Source organism: Corvus moneduloides, chromosome 5 (assembly GCF_009650955.1).
Source record: "Corvus moneduloides isolate bCorMon1 chromosome 5, bCorMon1.pri, whole genome shotgun sequence".
Classification (NCBI taxonomy): domain Eukaryota; kingdom Metazoa; phylum Chordata; class Aves; order Passeriformes; family Corvidae; genus Corvus; species Corvus moneduloides.
The window spans coordinates 39,395,023-39,413,252 of NC_045480.1; the positions used below are offsets into that span (position 1 = coordinate 39,395,023).

At 37.6% G+C, this 18,230-nt stretch overlaps 1 protein-coding gene across 6 annotated transcripts in view; it reads left to right on the top strand.

The window, feature by feature from the left end:
• The window catches only part of SPOCK3 (SPARC (osteonectin), cwcv and kazal like domains proteoglycan 3), a 189,292-nt gene that overhangs the window by 131,384 nt on the left and 39,678 nt on the right, over window positions 1–18,230 (top strand). For all 6 annotated transcript variants that reach the window (XM_032109502.1, XM_032109501.1, XM_032109499.1 and 3 more), the window contains one exon: window positions 770–884. In XM_032109502.1, coding sequence (XP_031965393.1) covers window positions 770–884 — 115 coding nt within the window. The remainder of the gene's footprint in view (window positions 1–769; window positions 885–18,230) is intronic.

Here is an 18,230-nt window from a genome sequence, read left to right on the forward strand (position 1 = left end):
CTGCTCACCCTTTGTTTTTATGTTTTTTCTGATGATACTTTGGCAAAACATCCCAGAGAAAGATCTCTATTTAAAGAACTGGTTTATTAGAAGAAGAGTTCAGCTTTTCAGTAAAGAAGGACAATGTTTACAACGAAACTATTTTCTCTGTATGTGTTTTTAAACTACATTATTTTTACATGCTTGAAACAATTCTGTTCCTCAGATATAGATAGTTTTTATATGGTTTCTGGATTGGAGCTGTAAGTACACAGATGACAACCTCACAAATGAATGTTTCAGATTAGGTATCAGGAAAGATAGTCACTCTGCAGAATTACATTTGGCACAGCTTTTCATTTTATTCATTAATGCTTTTTACCAGCACACTGTCATTTTAAAGATAGAAACTAAGTGATAAATTCTATAGAAATTGACTGTTTATTGCTTCCTATCAATAATGAATGTTGTTGCTGTGTTTATTTGCTCATAGAATACAGATAAAACCAATGCAGTCTACTTCTGTCTAGCAGGGATATTCAAGTCAGTCTCACACCACAAGTGCCTTCATGCTTGAATTGAGTCTGAAACTAGCCAGGTTAGGGACTAAAATCTTTGTATCTTTATGTAATCTACTTTTTATTCTGAAAGTAGGAGGAGACTTTTCTTAGCTCCTGTGTCTGCAAAGATTTAAGCATTTCATGAAAGATTGCTTCAAATTTCTTAGATCTATAATTTTTTTGTTATAAAATATGTTTATACTAATGATAGTCATTCTCTCTCTTTACAGTGCAAATTAGACTATCAAGCCTGTGTCTCAGGAAAACAAATTTCAGTGAAATGTGAAGGACGTTGCCCTTGCCCTTCTGACAAATCCACAAATGCAGGTAGAAATGACAGGATAGGTGAGTGATGGTAATTCGTGTAATATTTTTAATGTGCATTTCCAGCAGGAAGGAAGATTTTGTTCACAGAATATTACAGTTATCAGATATTACAGAAACACTGATTATTCTTGAATAAAACCTGCTTTATTTTGTTCAAGGTTGTTCCTTTGCCAAGGGTTTTGAAATTGTACCTATAGTAAAATACCATGGTATTTTTCACATGAGCTATTGTAGTATGTGTTACTGCTGTTCTTTTTTCATTTGCTATTTAATACTCCGTGAGATGCTTATAGGTGGATTTAAGACAAAGAAGAAATTAATTCCTTGCTCCTCAGTGTTTTCAATTGAATAGTCAAGAAAACAAAGTGTGGTAGAAAGGAAGGAAACTTAGAAGTCCTTGTTGCTGGTCATAGGAGCAAGCAGTTGCGCTGTAGAACTGTTAGTAAATGCTGTATTATGTGAGTTCATTTGAAAATTGCTTGATAGGAATAAATCACCTTCCTTTTGGACCATGCATGAGATTAGGCTGCTAGAATGAAGTTGCTTTGCATTGCTTCTTAGCCGTTGGTGCAACTGGAGCAAACTGGAGAAAAAAGATATGGTGGTTAAGCATATTTGTATTTCAGTGGCTCCAAGTGATTATGGAAGGTTGTTGTTAATAAAACATGATACTGTCTTCGGTGCTTCTGAATAGAGAGCTGTTACGAGGTTTTAGGCTACCATGGACCTGAATTTGCCAAGAAAAGTGTGATTGGAGGTCTGCATTTTAAAAATTTCTTTAGACTGATCTCTGTTAGATGCATTTTTTTGTTCTTTCTGTATAGTAACACTTTTGATGAGTAAGCTAGAACCTTTATGCACAAATACCATTGAAAATACAGCAAAATTAGTTTTTAAAGATGATGGGCTTTTTCCTGTAGCAACCTTGTAGCAATAAAAGAAACAAATATTGCATTAATGTTGATATTTCATTTTAGTTTGAAGCACTATTCCAGATTTATTGGGCAGGATAGTCTTACTGTTTCCATTATAATCTGTAGCTACTGTCAAAACTATATTTTTTTCTTAGTTTAAAAAACAAATTAATGTTCTTCTAACAATGAAGATGACCACGATAAAGATTAAACTGTGTGCAGGCATACAAGTGAATTAAAAAAATGCTCTGAAACACTTCTTTAGGTTCCTTTTTTCATCTGTGGCAATATAATTGATTGTGTAATTAAATATTAATTGAATGTATGTAATTAAATGCTCCCTGTGCTGTAACCCCTCTGTAAAATTATAGTCTTGATGTTTTTTAAAGCATTAATTTACAACTTCATGTAGTATCTTGAAAATAAATAGATAAATATATCATCTGCTTGCATTGTTGAATGGAATGAAAAGCACTGGAAGACCCAGCATGGTGTGGCTAATGTGGCCCCTTTGATAAGATATACAGTGTAACCTGAATGTGGTTGCAGTATCCACTAGCAATAATTTCTGTGTCTCCAGGAGGGATATGGGAATATTTGCGTAACAGCGGGCATGAAGTGAAATTAAGATGGTGAGGTGAAAAGCATCTCTCTGTGAGTAGTAGGCTTACCATTCTCCAGTGTTAGTCTTTTAATATGCTATCATTGCCCTTAGTTTTTGTCAAAATAAGGTTAGCATTTTCTCTGCTGGAAGTTGTTTCACCTGATGCACTTATCTTTTTCCTTTTGTATGTTCTTTCAAGCATATTCTATTTTTCGTACTTCTGTACTAAAATACTGAAAAAAATGTATAGACAAATTTTTTTTGGTTCAAAAATTGGAATTTTTTAAAATTAAGAATGAACTCTTGATGATTTAAGCTGCCAAGGGGTCAAGATTACTTGTGCCTAGTTATGTAAAAGAGAAAAAAAAAGGTCTCCTGGGTTTGGGAATTAACACTAATCCTGTCCTGACAGATTGTCAGAGCAAGAAAAATACAGGGCTTTTCCAAATGCTGCATTTTATTGCAATGCTGAAATTTGTTAATCTGTTTTCTTTACAAGGCCAAAAGCCAGGAAACTTGAGAAACATGAAAGTGAGCTGAGTATCCTCAGTGAAATTTCATCTTTTTTTGTTACAGAATACAAAATTTCTTACAACAGAAGTTCTTAAAACAAAAGTTGTAAGAATGCAATTTTTGTCTGTAAGTGGAGCTCTGTAAAGTGTTGTAGCATTTGGACTCGGTGATCTTGGAGATCTTTTCCAAACTAAACGTGTATGTGGCTCCATGATTCTACGCTGCAGATATATGTCAATTGCTTACAAATTTGACAAAGCCAAACAGGCAAAGTAAGGTTACTGTTCCTGTTTCAAGGATGACTTAAGTAAGGGCTTCCTAAAATACATTCCCTGCCTAGGCTATTTAGGACAATTGTTCATCTTTTCAGATTGAAAATTTACTGAATTTTTTTTTTTTTTGGTGCATCTGGAGAGCAAGCTATGTCTATGAACTTTAGCAAAATAGTCTTGGTGTGGATCCCCATACTCCTTTGGGAAGTAAAATTAAACCAGTATTCAGAAAACCAGATTCTCTTCTTAAAATGTATGTAAACCTAATAATGAAATCATAGGGTCCTCTAACTTGGAAGTGAACTATCAAGTTTTTCTAATCCATATCTCTAATGAATGCAGAAGGCAGGTGAGGGCATCTGAGCTTTTGTGAAGGCTGTCTCATTTTAATGATACATTTAGAAACATTGAACTTAATTGATGTGCAGGGGCTCTTAGGTTAAATCCATAAATGAGAGTGCTAAGAACTTGATCTGTGTCTAGATGTATAAGTTGTTAAGAAAAACAAAAGTTACAAGCAAAAAAAAGCCCAAACCCCACAATAAAATAAAAATCTTTCTTTGTCATCTTTGTTTTGAATATCATTTAGAGAAAGCAATGGGTATTACGTAAAGTATAAACTACAATAGGTACGCCAGTAATTTTTAAAAAGAGACAAAAAAGACAAATAAACTTAGGGTTATAAATGAGAGGGGGACATCTGCAGAGCATTAGAGGCAGTATTAGGGGAACAAAGTTAGAAATAAATGAATATGGGCAGTAGAGAAGAGAGGGAGGGCTTTGGAAGTTGTGCAGAAGCAGAAAGAAAAAAAGGTAAAGGAGAATGAATGGGAAGCACTACCACTTGTGAGAGAGGTGTTAAATAAGAGACACATGAGGAGGCATCTTGTTTTCCGGGCATAGCCATCACCTCATGTCCCCCTTTTGCCCCAGTCTCCTTTTCAAGCATGTGCCAGGATCTGGGGTATCCAGGTTGTACTGACTTGCACAGCTGTGAATGAAGGGATTTCATTGAGCTGGAATCTGCAGATCTTCATTTTTCTAGGCGCTTCTGAGGCTTTTCCCAGTGGTTATGTGGCACCAGAACATAGGAAGGATTCTGTGCACTGCACATTTTTACAAAACCAAGGAGTCTTTTGCCCCCTTGGCAGTGTGTGGGCACCTTTTTTTTTTTTTTTTCAAATAATGGTCATGGTCCTTTTGCTCTCAGATACAGCAAGCCCTGTCCTTTGCTTGTCCTGCTCCTCCGTGTGATGGGTAAGAACAAATGCACCTGATGCAAAGTGTGGTCTTGCCAACGGGGTCACTGGGAGAAGGAAGTGTGAGACCAGTCCATGGGTTGAATGCAAATGTTGCACTCATTTTTAAGGTTGTACAAGTCCTGTTAACCTTCAACACTTAGCTCTGCATATGACACCTCATCTGCTTTACCTTTTGACAGTTCAGATCACCCATCTCCCCCTCTGTTCCCAACTGCCCAGAAAACAAGTACACATCAATCCTTTTTCTGCTTCCCCTTTGGGTAGTAAGTGTGCTTAGCTTTCATATTCAGCTGTCTAGAATGCATAGGAACTGGCAGACCTCCCCTTGCAATGAAGTTTAGCCTGTTCTGTGCATGCACAGCAGAGTAAGCAAGAGCCAGTAGTGCAGCTGGGTGCTGTGATTTGTTCAAGAACTGATGAGATACTGCTTTTACTCAGCTTGATTTCACAACTTGCGTTGCCTCTCTCACGCTCGTTCCAAGCAGGGGGATTACTGGTGACCTGGGAAAGTCAGGCAGAAAATTGTGTTGGTTTCTGCTCTGAAGCTGCACAGAGATACCAAGATACCAAGGTGTATCGGGCCACAGTCCCTGTGACTCCCTCAGTGTTCATCTCAGTGCATCTTGCTGATTTCCACAATCTCTCCTCACTTCCAGCATCTTTCCAGCGGCCAGGATCTTAAATGTCTTCTTTCAGGGAAGGCTCCTTCTTCCAGGATCTATCCAGAAGCTATTCTTCCAGGATCCATCCTTTCAGTCCCTGCCCCAATTTTCCCAATCAAAATAGGCTCTGTGTAGAGGTGCAATGCACTAACAGCCTCATATTTGTTAATTCTGTTCCACGTCTCTTTATTTAATGTGCCCCTTTTGTTTTATCAAAATTTATACCAGTCCATACCGGTTGCAGCCAGCAAGGAGGGCCCAAAAGTTCCAATTTTGAAATTCACATACACCCACAAACTTAGCTGCTACCTGTTAGAGTTCACATTTTAAACTATTTTTTTCACCTACTGCAGTAGCACATTTACTTGAAGCTTTGTTACATTTATTTAGTAATGTACAATTCACTGACCTGCATCACCTCTTTCAATGATTTAAAAAGCTTTTAGCTGTTGGCTATTTTGACTTTATTTAAAACATGCTTCCTTTCAGCCAACTTGAGATTAAAATATTAGCAAGATTTCTTCAGGGAAAATTAGATGACCTAAAACAGGGAAGAAACAGGGTGAAAGAAATAAGAATTTTCTGTATTGTCTCATTAACAGATTCTCATTTTAATTTGTGCGATTTATTTCCTTAAAAAAATGTGGAGCTTCGAACAAAATTAGTTCTGCATGTTTGGTACTTCTCGCTAATTATTTAATTAAGTTTTAATTTATTCTTTTTTTCAACTGTGCTTTATCCAGACAACAATTTTATTCTAGTTTAATTTTATTTCTGGTTCATGTTTGATATATAGTGTATTCCTTTTAAACCCATGAATAGACACTGAAATGGTCAAATTTGTGTAACATAAGTGTGTATTGCCAACATTCCTCCAAGAAAATAAAACTGTAAATTTCCAAATCTGATTGAAAGAGTGAGATTATGGGAGAGTTCTTTCAAGTTCTTAACTGATTTCAAGGCTTTTGAGTGGGAATTTTACCATCCTGTTGGAAAAAAAGAAATTATTATTTTTGTCATCTTAATACTGGGTGGAAAAAAGCAAAAAGCAAAAAGTTGAATGATCTGTAGTCACAAGTGAACTCCCTGCTTCACAGTGTTTTATTTTGCAAGTTAATATATTCAAAGTACTTATCTCAGGTGCATCAGCTTCTTTTGATGCTAATGAATATCATTAATGACTGTTGCAATTCCCTAACAAACTCAGTGATAATGCTTCTGGAATCATGCCAAGTTTTCTTGCTTGTTGGAATTTTTTACAAAATGTAAAATGTATCTTTACAGCAGTGTACTCATATTCTGAAACAATTTTCAGAATACGTTTGCCGAACATGACATTGTTTTAGTTCAAGACATTGCAATAGAAAAAAGATGAACAGCTGAAAGTAATTTTGTACTGTTAGTTAATTGATATCTAATTCATAATTAATATAATGTATAGTAATACTGTTCATTATTGGTACTGATCAAAACCTGTGGGGTTTTTTTCTACATAAAGAAATAAGGCAGTCTGTGAAATATACATCTTAGAAAAAAGGACATAAGAAGTAAACAGAGTTAAAATTTTATGTCATTTCATGTGGTAAATATAAGGCCTTCCTATATTTGTGTTTTTATAGTATAATACCTTACATTTTCTACCTGACAGAAAGAGCAGTTCTGGATTAAATTGAATACTGCTTGAAGAGTCAGGGTAGGACTGTCATGAGCCGGGATTTGTTTTCTCTTATAATTTTTTTCTGTAGAAATTTACCTTATTTTCAGTCTTAATATTTCCTTGGATTTTTTTTTTTTTTACTATCATTGTAATTGGATTACTAGTTAAGATAAAGAAAATTAATTATTTTAGATTGGTAATTATTTTTTAGGAAAGTAGAGGTTGGAGAAGTGAGATGTTTTATATCCCACCTTCCAGAAAATAAAAAGGGAGGTCCCAGATAACAGCCTTCTGTATGATCAACTGTAGCATTTAATATCTTTCAGAAGCTGCAGAATGATGCAGAGGAAGGAATACATCAGTCTCTGAAATAAAAGTGTTTCACTTCCATTCAGAAATTGAGATAGAGATTATTCACTCTGCCTTAAATGGTACTGCACTTACTGCATCATTGCAGGCATTTCCTTCTGTGTCTCCTTTGCTTGTTATTTAGGTTGCATGAGGCTTACTGATTAAATAAGTAAATGAAAAATTGTATAAAATATTAATTACATGCAAAACCTTTAAGATATGTGATCGTGTTTCTGGACTGGTTTGTTTGGTTTTGTGCTTGCTTGGACCAAATACCTGGGGTATGTCTCTCTATTGTCACCTGAATATGAGATGTTTGGCAGCACAGATGACAAATTCCCACTGTGCTTGTCAGTCTGAAGGAATATGGTCAGTGAAGACCGCGGGCATTTCTGCAGAAATTTCGTCAGCAAGTGAGTGTATGGCTGACAGCTCTTGGCTGTGGTCAAAGACCTTCAAAGGTATCTAAGAAAAGCATTCATTGTCAGTTATCTCAAATTTGCTCCACTCCAGAGTACATACATTGGGCAAATTTAATTATTCTTAAAACTAAATATCTTTGGACAGAGTGCTTTGTTTTGTTTCCCTGTCAAGCTACACTAACACTGTGACAAATGTGTGCCATGACATGCCCAGGATCCTTGTCTCCCGAACAGTCTATTTCAAAGATTTGGCTGAGGTGTACTACAGCATCCTCCTGGATTATGTCTTTGGATATCTTCATGTAGCGGGTTGAGTTTGAAACCGGGCGGAAACACCAATTAAATGTAGTGGTTTTGATTCAAAATATCCATTATTTACTTATTTTCCTTCTGTGAGATAAGAATTAGGAGAAAAGCAAAGCAGGCACAAACCTTAAACAGTTGCAGTACAATGAAAGAGCTTTATTACTAACAGAATTAAAAGTAAAGAGAAAACAACAAAACAAAATTAAAGTAAATTGCCCCCCCCCCCCCCTTTCCAGCACTTCTCTCCTTCTATCCAGCTCACACAAGGGATAACAGAACATGGGATGTTAGTCAGTGTTGCAGTTCTTGAAAAGTCTTTCTCTTATGCTTAAGGAAGAAAAGGTTTTCCTTCAGTTGCACGTGGTTCCCAAACTGCCACCAACAGCACACCCGCCCGGAAACAAACAGTCTGCTGTGTGTAGAACATCTCTCCCATGAAGAATTTCACAGTTCTTTCATACTACAAAACATGGGCCATCACATGGGGTTATTCATCTTTTTAAGGATAAGTTATTTTGGCCTGCACACAGAGGCTTTTCTTCGCCACAAGTCTCTAACAGCCTCTCACTACTTCTATATAGCCTGGCATAGGCATTCTTCACAATCTTCACAGGCACACGAGGATACTCCATCCCCCCATGTTCTTTCATTGGATTAAAGAGACAAACAGTTTGTGGTATTACGGTTTCTTACCACGGCATGCAAGAAGGTTTCTTTTAAGCTGCGCGCCAGAATTGCGGCACCGCCCTCTTCTCTCCCGTCGCCATTTCCAGCTCCGTCCCACGTGACTCACTTCTCTTTCTCTGACTCTGAAACCGCCATGTTGAAGGGTGTTCTTGTTCGGGCTTGACGGTGGGGAAAGCCTCGCTCCCTCTGTGCTGCTGGCTGTGTGGTGTCCTCTTCAGTTCAGCACGAAGTGTGCTGGCTGCAGACAGGAGGCTCTGCCGGCTCCCGCTGGCTCCGCCGGCTCCGCATGGAGAGGAGAGGGACCCGCCTGTCCCCAGAAGCTGCGCTGGATGGGTTTAGCTGTGAGCAGTCCATGGCTGGTTTTAGCTGCCTGCGGCTCTGGGACAGTCCCCCCCAGCGACCCAGGGTCCGTGCCGTGGTGCTGAGAAAGGGGGAAAGGGGCAGTGGCCCCGGCCCGGCCCAGCGGGGCCGGGAGGCTCGGAGCCCCCCCACCTTCCAGCAGGCGAGCTCCGACCAAAAGGGGAAGTCCCGCCTTTCTGTGCGGTTTAAATATGTAAATTGTGAGAAGCGTAATTGGTCTTAAAGACTGTCCATCAACTCAGGGTCAACCCAACACATTCCACCCCTCGCTTCTTAAAATTTACATATCCAAAAGTTACTTAAAATAGCAAAACCAGAGCTAAAAGAAAACAAATTCCATAAACCTCCACCCCTAGAATTTTTACCACTACTACAAAGCAAATTTCTTCTATTATTCTACTTAATGTTATAACTTTCTACTTGCTCTGCTTATTATTTTCTCCTAATTAATCTTCATCTCACAGCGCTCATTAATTGCCCGCATTCTCCACCATTGATGTAGCGGGTTGAGTTTGAAACCGGGCGGAAACACCAATTAAATGTAGTGGTTTTGATTCAAAATATCCATTATTTACTTATTTTCCTTCTGTGAGATAAGAATTAGGAGAAAAGCAAAGCAGGCACAAACCTTAAACAGTTGCAGTACAATGAAAGAGCTTTATTACTAACAGAATTAAAAGTAAAGAGAAAACAACAAAACAAAATTAAAGTAAATTGCCCCCCCCCCCCCCCCCTTTCCAGCACTTCTCTCCTTCTATCCAGCTCACACAAGGGATAACAGAACATGGGATGTTAGTCAGTGTTGCAGTTCTTGAAAAGTCTTTCTCTTATGCTTAAGGAAGAAAAGGTTTTCCTTCAGTTGCACGTGGTTCCCAAACTGCCACCAACAGCACACCCGCCCGGAAACAAACAGTCTGCTGTGTGTAGAACATCTCTCCCATGAAGAATTTCACAGTTCTTTCATACTACAAAACATGGGCCATCACATGGGGTTATTCATCTTTTTAAGGATAAGTTATTTTGGCCTGCACACAGAGGCTTTTCTTCGCCACAAGTCTCTAACAGCCTCTCACTACTTCTATATAGCCTGGCATAGGCATTCTTCACAATCTTCACAGGCACACGAGGATACTCCATCCCCCCATGTTCTTTCATTGGATTAAAGAGACAAACAGTTTGTGGTATTACGGTTTCTTACCACGGCATGCAAGAAGGTTTCTTTTAAGCTGCGCGCCAGAATTGCGGCACCGCCCTCTTCTCTCCCGTCGCCATTTCCAGCTCCGTCCCACGTGACTCACTTCTCTTTCTCTGACTCTGAAACCGCCATGTTGAAGGGTGTTCTTGTTCGGGCTTGACGGTGGGGAAAGCCTCGCTCCCTCTGTGCTGCTGGCTGTGTGGTGTCCTCTTCAGTTCAGCACGAAGTGTGCTGGCTGCAGACAGGAGGCTCTGCCGGCTCCCGCTGGCTCCGCCGGCTCCGCATGGAGAGGAGAGGGACCCGCCTGTCCCCAGAAGCTGCGCTGGATGGGTTTAGCTGTGAGCAGTCCATGGCTGGTTTTAGCTGCCTGCGGCTCTGGGACAGTCCCCCCCAGCGACCCAGGGTCCGTGCCGTGGTGCTGAGAAAGGGGGAAAGGGGCAGTGGCCCCGGCCCGGCCCAGCGGGGCCGGGAGGCTCGGAGCCCCCCCCCACCTTCCAGCAGGCGAGCTCCGACCAAAAGGGGAAGTCCCGCCTTTCTGTGCGGTTTAAATATGTAAATTGTGAGAAGCGTAATTGGTCTTAAAGACTGTCCATCAACTCAGGGTCAACCCAACACACTTCATCATAGGAATAAGGCTGTGTTTCTGCCCTGACACAGAGTCAAGATTCAACTGGGACATCTAAAAGCTCAGGGCCAACTGAAGGTCCTGCAGTTTAAATGGCAAAAGCTATAGCATTGTTGGGAAAATACTGAATATGCATTTTTATTAGCTATTGAAATAGAAGAATTCATTCTCAATAACTTCTGAGTTAATCTCTGATAAATCCTTTGCTAAGAGCTCACTTGGTATTTTCACTAAAATAGGAGAGGTAGGCTTATATTCATGGAAGAAAAAAAGGGCTTCTCTTTACTTCAGCATATGAGGAGGACTATGTAGGTAACAAGGAAGCTCTTATAAGTGTCATACTCTGATTCTAAGCTTTTGCCAGAAGGAGGTGAGAAGGCAACATTGCATGCTGAAAGTATTTTCAGTTAGCATGTCTGGAAGACTTTAATCACAGAATATGACTGCTCTCTCAGCTGCATTCTGTTCCATACTGAATATTGCTGAATTGTTAATTGCTATGTAGAGGTGGGGATAAATAAGAGTAGGATTAAAGGCACTGTGGGTACTGCTTCATTCTGTGTGCCTCAGTGCTTGAAAAACAAATAGAGGGACAAACAACCAAGCAGCACTCTCCGAAATCCTCTGATTTAATTTGCATAGCATCATCTTTTCAATACATGACCTCTGCTGTTCCTCATATAGTACAGGTATAGATGCCAAAAAAGAGCTTTTATTTTGTTTTCATTCAAAGAGAACACTGACTGGTTTCCAGACTTCACAAATAAAGAGGTTGAGGGCCAAAAATAACACTTGTTAACTCCCTAATCTCTCCTTTGTATTTTTGCCTTTCAATGACAGTATTGTTTTGTAATTCCCTTTTTCTCTTTTGAAAAAGTAACTACACGACATCAATAGAATAAGAATCTGTATTCAAACCAACATGTGCTAGGCCAATTAGGCCTGATATTATCGGTGACCAGTTATGGGGTAGCCAGAAGAGGCCATTTGTATGAAATGGAGAGCAAAATTCCCATGTGTAAGATGAAGAGGTTCATGCAGTGTGGTGAAGGATAAAATGTAACTTTCAAACTTAAAATAAGGCAAAACCAACCAAAGAAAATTGATGGTATGTAATAATGCTGTTTGGGCTTTATTTACAAATATATTGTTATGTTTTAAAATATATCTGAAAAGGTCTAATTGTAATATTTAATTTCACACTGTCATGCATGTTACAGAAAATAAAGTGACTAGCCTATGCAAAGAAACACAAAGGGACATGTTCTTATCATGGGCAAGCTGCTCTCAGTTGTTAACTTTCTCTTAGGATTATTCACAGTAAATGAAAGGAGGTGGTCTTGGTAGTCTGGGAGTATAGGTGGTAGCAACACTTTATATATGTGAGTTAAATTTGCACTAGGTAATTGTCAGCCTTCTACAGTTTACTGTTCTTCTTAGCCATACATTTATATTCAGTAAGATATTTTTTATGTAATTGCTACTGCAGTGCTATAGAATGTAACAACAAAAGAAAATATCTTTGCTTTCTTAGTTGCTTAATTTTCATTAGAAAATGTTGCTGATTTTTCTCAAAATGGTGTTTAGATGAAGCCTGAAATACAAGAACATAATGATCAGTGGTATCAGTGGAAGCACTCGGATCCAGGAGTTTGTCTTACCTGTTTTGATATACACTGCTTGAGCTTGATGTCATTGTGGGCTCACAATAAAAATTGAATCTGGGCTCGTATTTCTGCTCTTGCCTTTTCTGCTGGCATCAGTGTGAATCTTGCTATTGATTTAAAAGTAAATCGGCTCTAACATTGTGACTCAGTTTCCTTGTTAGAGGAAAAGACATTATCCATAGGTAAGCCTTCTTACTCTACTAATGTTTCTGAACACTATTTTATTACTATTTCTGAAACCTTTTGATTTTAAAGGGGCTACAAAACTAAAATGTGTTATTGTATTTCCATTGTAGTTCTTCAGAGGGTATTGACTTAAAAGTTAATGTTCATTTTGCTTTTATTGCTTTTTGTACTAGAATACGTAGTTTTTACTTTTCAGTCTTAAAGCTATTCATCTTTGACCTATGTTTAACCAAGCATGCAAGGTAAAATACTGTTTTTCACCTTTTAAAATTTGCTATATACATTTAAAGTAATGGTGAGCTGTAAGTATATATTATATATGATTTGAAGCTATTTGAAGATAAAGTGAAAATGGATGCATTGTAGATGTTTATGCTTTGAAACTTAGTCAGCCTAATTCATTAAGAAAGTCTCTTTTTTCTCTGTTGTATATAAGGTGAATGATAGACGGTTTTTTACTTGATCATTAATAAGAAATACTACTGTTTTACCAGACTTTAGAGCTTTACTAGATATTTTATAAATGGTAGGTTATTTCTGAGATAGCAGACTAATAATCTTTGCAACAATTCATTTGTATCTGTAAAATATTTTCATGTCTGTGGCAGGAAGGGAATTGCTAGCATAAAAATCCTGTGTTATTGTATTTGTAGAAGGCATTTATTTAGGATTTATTACTGTGTTTGTGTAATAACAGAAACTCAGTGGAGCTAATTTTATTGGTTGTTTCTTCAATGCCAAGATGAATTTTTTGCATGAGTCTTTTTTAAATTTTTCAACTATCTTTTTTTTCTCGAGTGACACTGAACCAAGTAAAATTGTTAGCAGTATCTTCATTAATCTAACTCCATGCTAAGACTTTCTAAAAAGAGACTTCTCTATCATTAGTAGTAATGTAGTGTGATTAGCAGCAATCTAATGTAGTGTAGAATGACAGAGAATGTGTTTGGAGTGAGAGTGATCTGGCCTGATCTGTCCACAATCCCTGGGTCCCTTTTCAATTAGCCTGGGCTTGGCCAGAGCACACCCACATACCTGGTCTTCCTTCCTCTGGAAGCTGGGAAAGATTGGAAAGGAGTCTTACAGGCTACTTGGTATTACAGGTATTGTGCATGTGTGATGTGGAAGAGATGAAGGGCCTGTGGCTGTGTCTGAAGGACTGGAGAAATGGAGGTGCAGCTGTGTAAGCTGTTATTAGGCTGTACAAGTGACTTCATTGTCAGTTTTGCTGTTTTGCTCCAGATGCCCATTTCTCCTATAATTTCAAATTTATTCTTCATGGAGCAGTGTGTATTCACTTCGTTTTAAACACCTTTATAGTTTGAAAAGGATAACTAGAATTAGTTAGTATATTGGTAGATGATATTCTGGCTAAAAGATTTTTGCTTTTTCTTTCTGTTCTTACAAGGATTAGGATATTTGGAAACAAGTGTTAGAAATACATGTTGTGCAGAAGTGATATTACAAATGCAGGTGGAGCAATGAGGCAGAGACATTCTAGTAAAAAGAATACTACTAATTCATACCAGAGTGGAGCTGATAGTGTAAAAAAACAAGAGAAAAGGTAAAATGTGCTTGAGCAGTGATCTTTATTTTTGCTATTTTCTGCAATGAAATCATAATTGCAGAACAAATTAAAATTCCATTGAGCTTGACTGTTACAAGGAAGAAGTGAAGGATTATGGGAAGATTGTCCATTCTATAATATTGTTTATATAAAAAAGACTAGACTGTATATGCTGTGTTTATGAAAATAATCCCCGTAACACTGCAGAAAATACTCAAGAATGCTTTGAAGAAGAACATTTTATTGTTGCCAGGATTAAGTGTAAGACTGAGAAAGGATTGTTAGCTGAATGCTTGTTGTCAATTTTGCGAAGAGCTATGACACTGAAGGGAAGATGGGAATATTGCATACCCATCACTGGAAACCGCTCTTTGCTCACAGTTCCAAGGGCCTTTGCAATAGCAGTCTCCTCTAGAACCACCTGGTCTTTGCTCTTTATTTGGCCTGTTTATTTCCAAGTCATTCCACTTTTTATGGCCGCTTTTGGAAGCTTTGGGTACTCAAATCTATACAGCTTTGTCAAATCCAGGTATGTACATCACATCCACGAATTTGCTTCTAAATGGAAAATTCTTAAGGTAATAATGCCCTGGAAAGCAGTTCTGTCATACTGTGGTGAGTTGCACTTGGAGAATTTGCTTCTGATGTTTCTTCTGTTACCAGCAAGTGAGTGTTGAACTGGCAGATCTGGCCCTGTGTTAAAAGTATTTGTGTAATACAGTTTTTAATTTCTAAAATAATGTCAGTGTTGCATCTCTGCTCACTGTGTGAGTACTTCTTATCACAGGACATCGAGGACGTGTATGTCCTGTGCAAGTTGTGGCTTAGAGAGCAGGTGTGCATGTTCGAGGAGCTAGGCACAGCATGGGATTCCTTTTCCATCTGCTGTGTAGGGAGCAATTCAGGGTGAACTTCCCAAACTGCATCTCGAGCAAAGCTAGCTGGTTCACTCTAAATATGTGGGATTGAGCTTATTCACGTGAGGTGGATGCTTAGAGTGCATTGCCTTTTTTGTAATCCTTGATTTCTGTGGGGTTCTTCCAGAACTCAGGGCCATTTATACACTGCTTCTTTTTAGGTAAAGACTCAATATATACAAGGTGAGTAATTTGTCATTCAGAATTGTTTTCTTACTACTACAAAGTATGCATACATAGAGGAAAAGATTTTTCTGTAAGAGGTTGCTTCAAAATGATTTATTATGAAAATTTTGATTAGCTTGATTGATTTCTTTACTTCCTTTCCCTTTGTGTTTTAGTAGGAGGCGAAGCCCAAATAGTGAATATGCCTTTAGAGGCAGAAAAGTTATCTACAGTGTATCAGCCTGTGGTTTTGTGTGTGTTGCTGCAATTTTAAGAGAGTGAGGCAAGCTGTTATGATGAAAGAAGATAATTAATGCTGTTTTCATTGTATGTTTTGTAACTTTAACTAAGATCTTGGAACAATTCTTGAACAAATTCGGTCCTAGAGTCCCCAAAACACCCAAATTATTTGGAAAGCTTAGTCTGTGTAGCACAACAAACTCCATTAAACTATTTCAGATAGTCATGAGAGCATGCTTTTTTAGGATATATTCATTATTTTCTTTTGCTCTCTGCCAACCAGCTTCCATGGCTTATAAAGCTGGAAGTTTAAATATAGTCCAGACTATTAAAATGGTGTTGCATTCGATTATAATGGCTGTAATTGCCTTAATTATGTAAATGAAGGGGCCTTGCCAATCTTAGGGTACATTAAAGGCTTTAGAAGTGTGTCACAGTAGTTGTATTGAGAATAAATAAGCAAAGAGATGCAGATCATATGCTAAGTATCTGGATCAGCATTATCTTTCTGTTCATGCAATGTTCAAATAAGCTAACAGGATGTTGCTGTGTTTGTGTCTCAATTACTGATGTGGTGGTAATATTTTTTTACTGACACTATTTTTATGCTGTCAATATGCAGTAATATTTAAAAGTTTTTCATTACTCACCAGTGGGAGATAACTGCTAGAAAAATCAGGGGTTTTTTGTAAATCAGGTAATTACACTTTAAATTACTTAATTTGCTCCTCCTCCTTATTTTTTGAAGATAAAACATGTGGTGCTAATTGCATAACCTGATTCTGAATTATTTTTTCTGTAAGTATGTCAGTTTATTGAACAGTGAAGCTACTTGAGAGCCTTAGGAAGCTCAGGAATGGACTGATGATGGTTCAGTACTCTTCTGAAAGTGGATCAATGAGATTCATGGAGTCCTCTTCAAGTAGACTGTAAACTGAGTGGTGTTTAAAGAACATGTGATACCCTTTTGGCAACCAGTTCTCAGTAATATTTAATTGAGTCTTTAGTACTTCAATATCCTATTTACTGCTTCAACTGTGCTATCCGTGCTCCTTGTTAAATGGTTGCAGTATCAGTTTTCTGAAGTGACTGTTCTAATAGCTGCTAGAATTTTAGTATTTTCTTTAAAATATCAAAGTCCTTCAGAAGACAGGGATTAAAAAGTCCGTCTTTGGCAGCTATTGCTGATGTTTCTACAGCTGCTACACTGAAATTGACAGAAATTTAATGTGTTAATTACAGTTAATATCCTGGTGATATGCTGGCCCAGTTTGTTTTTTTTTAGCATACATGTTGGATCTCATTTCTTCCTTGAAGCTGGCCTCTGTCATGGTAACTAGTTTCTACTTGAGCTAATTTTAAGCAAATATTCCAGTAACTTATTACGCAAGGAAAAAAGTTTACTTGGCATATCCTTACTTGGTTACAATACAATTTTTCAATAGTAAATATATAATCAGTTCTTACATGTAAAAGTACAAGTTTTCTCTAAAAAACATTTTATCACCTCTCCTGAGCATACAGACAGAAGAACAATATTGATTTACTGTTCCACTTCTGCTTTTTTCGCATAAATGTTTGAACACACTTTCACAGTTGAGAACCATTGTCCTCTTGGTTGGTGTAAAGTTTTAAAGTACTACTGAACATTTTAATGTGGTAGTGCATATTCAGTGATGCTCTGAAAATACCTGTCTGTGCATTGAAGGTATGATGACAGCTAGGCCGTGTTCACGTCGCTCATTTCTAGTTGTGATAATTTCTAAAAGTTTCAAATGATGACGCAGTGTTAGAAAGAAATGTAACAGAAAAAGTTACTTAACAATAACTCTCCAGGACAATTATTACATGCTTCTCAGTGTTTTTAAGCAAGAGAAAGATGTATTTTCAAAAAAACCACCATCCTTACTTTGCATGCAAAACAGTCCTGCTAGCTTTTAGTCTTCATGTAGGTTACTACAACTTTACTCAGACTCTTGGTAAGAATATGTACTAATGTTAGCATGACCTAAATCTATTCCAAGTGATACATTTTCATATCTTGACTGTTTTCACTGCCAACAAGGCAGGTTTTTTATTCGTAAATACAGATTTTTTTTTGTATTCTTGATGAATCAGCATTATGAAAACATACAGTAACAAAATTATTAGATCAATCCTATGTGCCTCAAAGTATAGTAATTACCCAACTGTGCTGCTTTTTATCTGCATCACAAAATACAATACCAATACAATACTGATTTCATTTTTTCTTGATATCTTTATTTTATATCCCAGATGCAGATTAATTTACATGTCAGAAATCCTCTAAATAAAGCATTAAAGTCTTCATGGAAAATGAAAAACCCAACTTCTTTCCTGAAGGCACCATGATCCATGAAATTAGCTGTGGCATCTGTTTTAACTGTTCCTGCTGATACCGCAAGATCAAGTGCTACAGCCACCTCACATGCAGGCATCAGCACTTGTTCAGTTGTGTCAAATTGTTAAGCTTTGGCTCATTAGCCTGGTGGCACCTTTAAAACATAACTACTCACTAAAATTAAATGGCTTTATATTGTGATTTACTAGTACTGAAATATGTTTTTGTAGGAAAAAAAAACAACTAACAAATATTCTATTTACCATTTCTAAGAGTACAAGTCATAAGAAATTCTGGATTGATTCATCTTCAGTAAAAATTTCTGTGAAATGTTTTTTGCATTATTTATTCTCTTTATAGTAGAGGTTTTTTATAAATTCCTGAGAGCAGTAGTAGAGCATGAAACATGTAAAAGGAGAGTTGTAAAGCC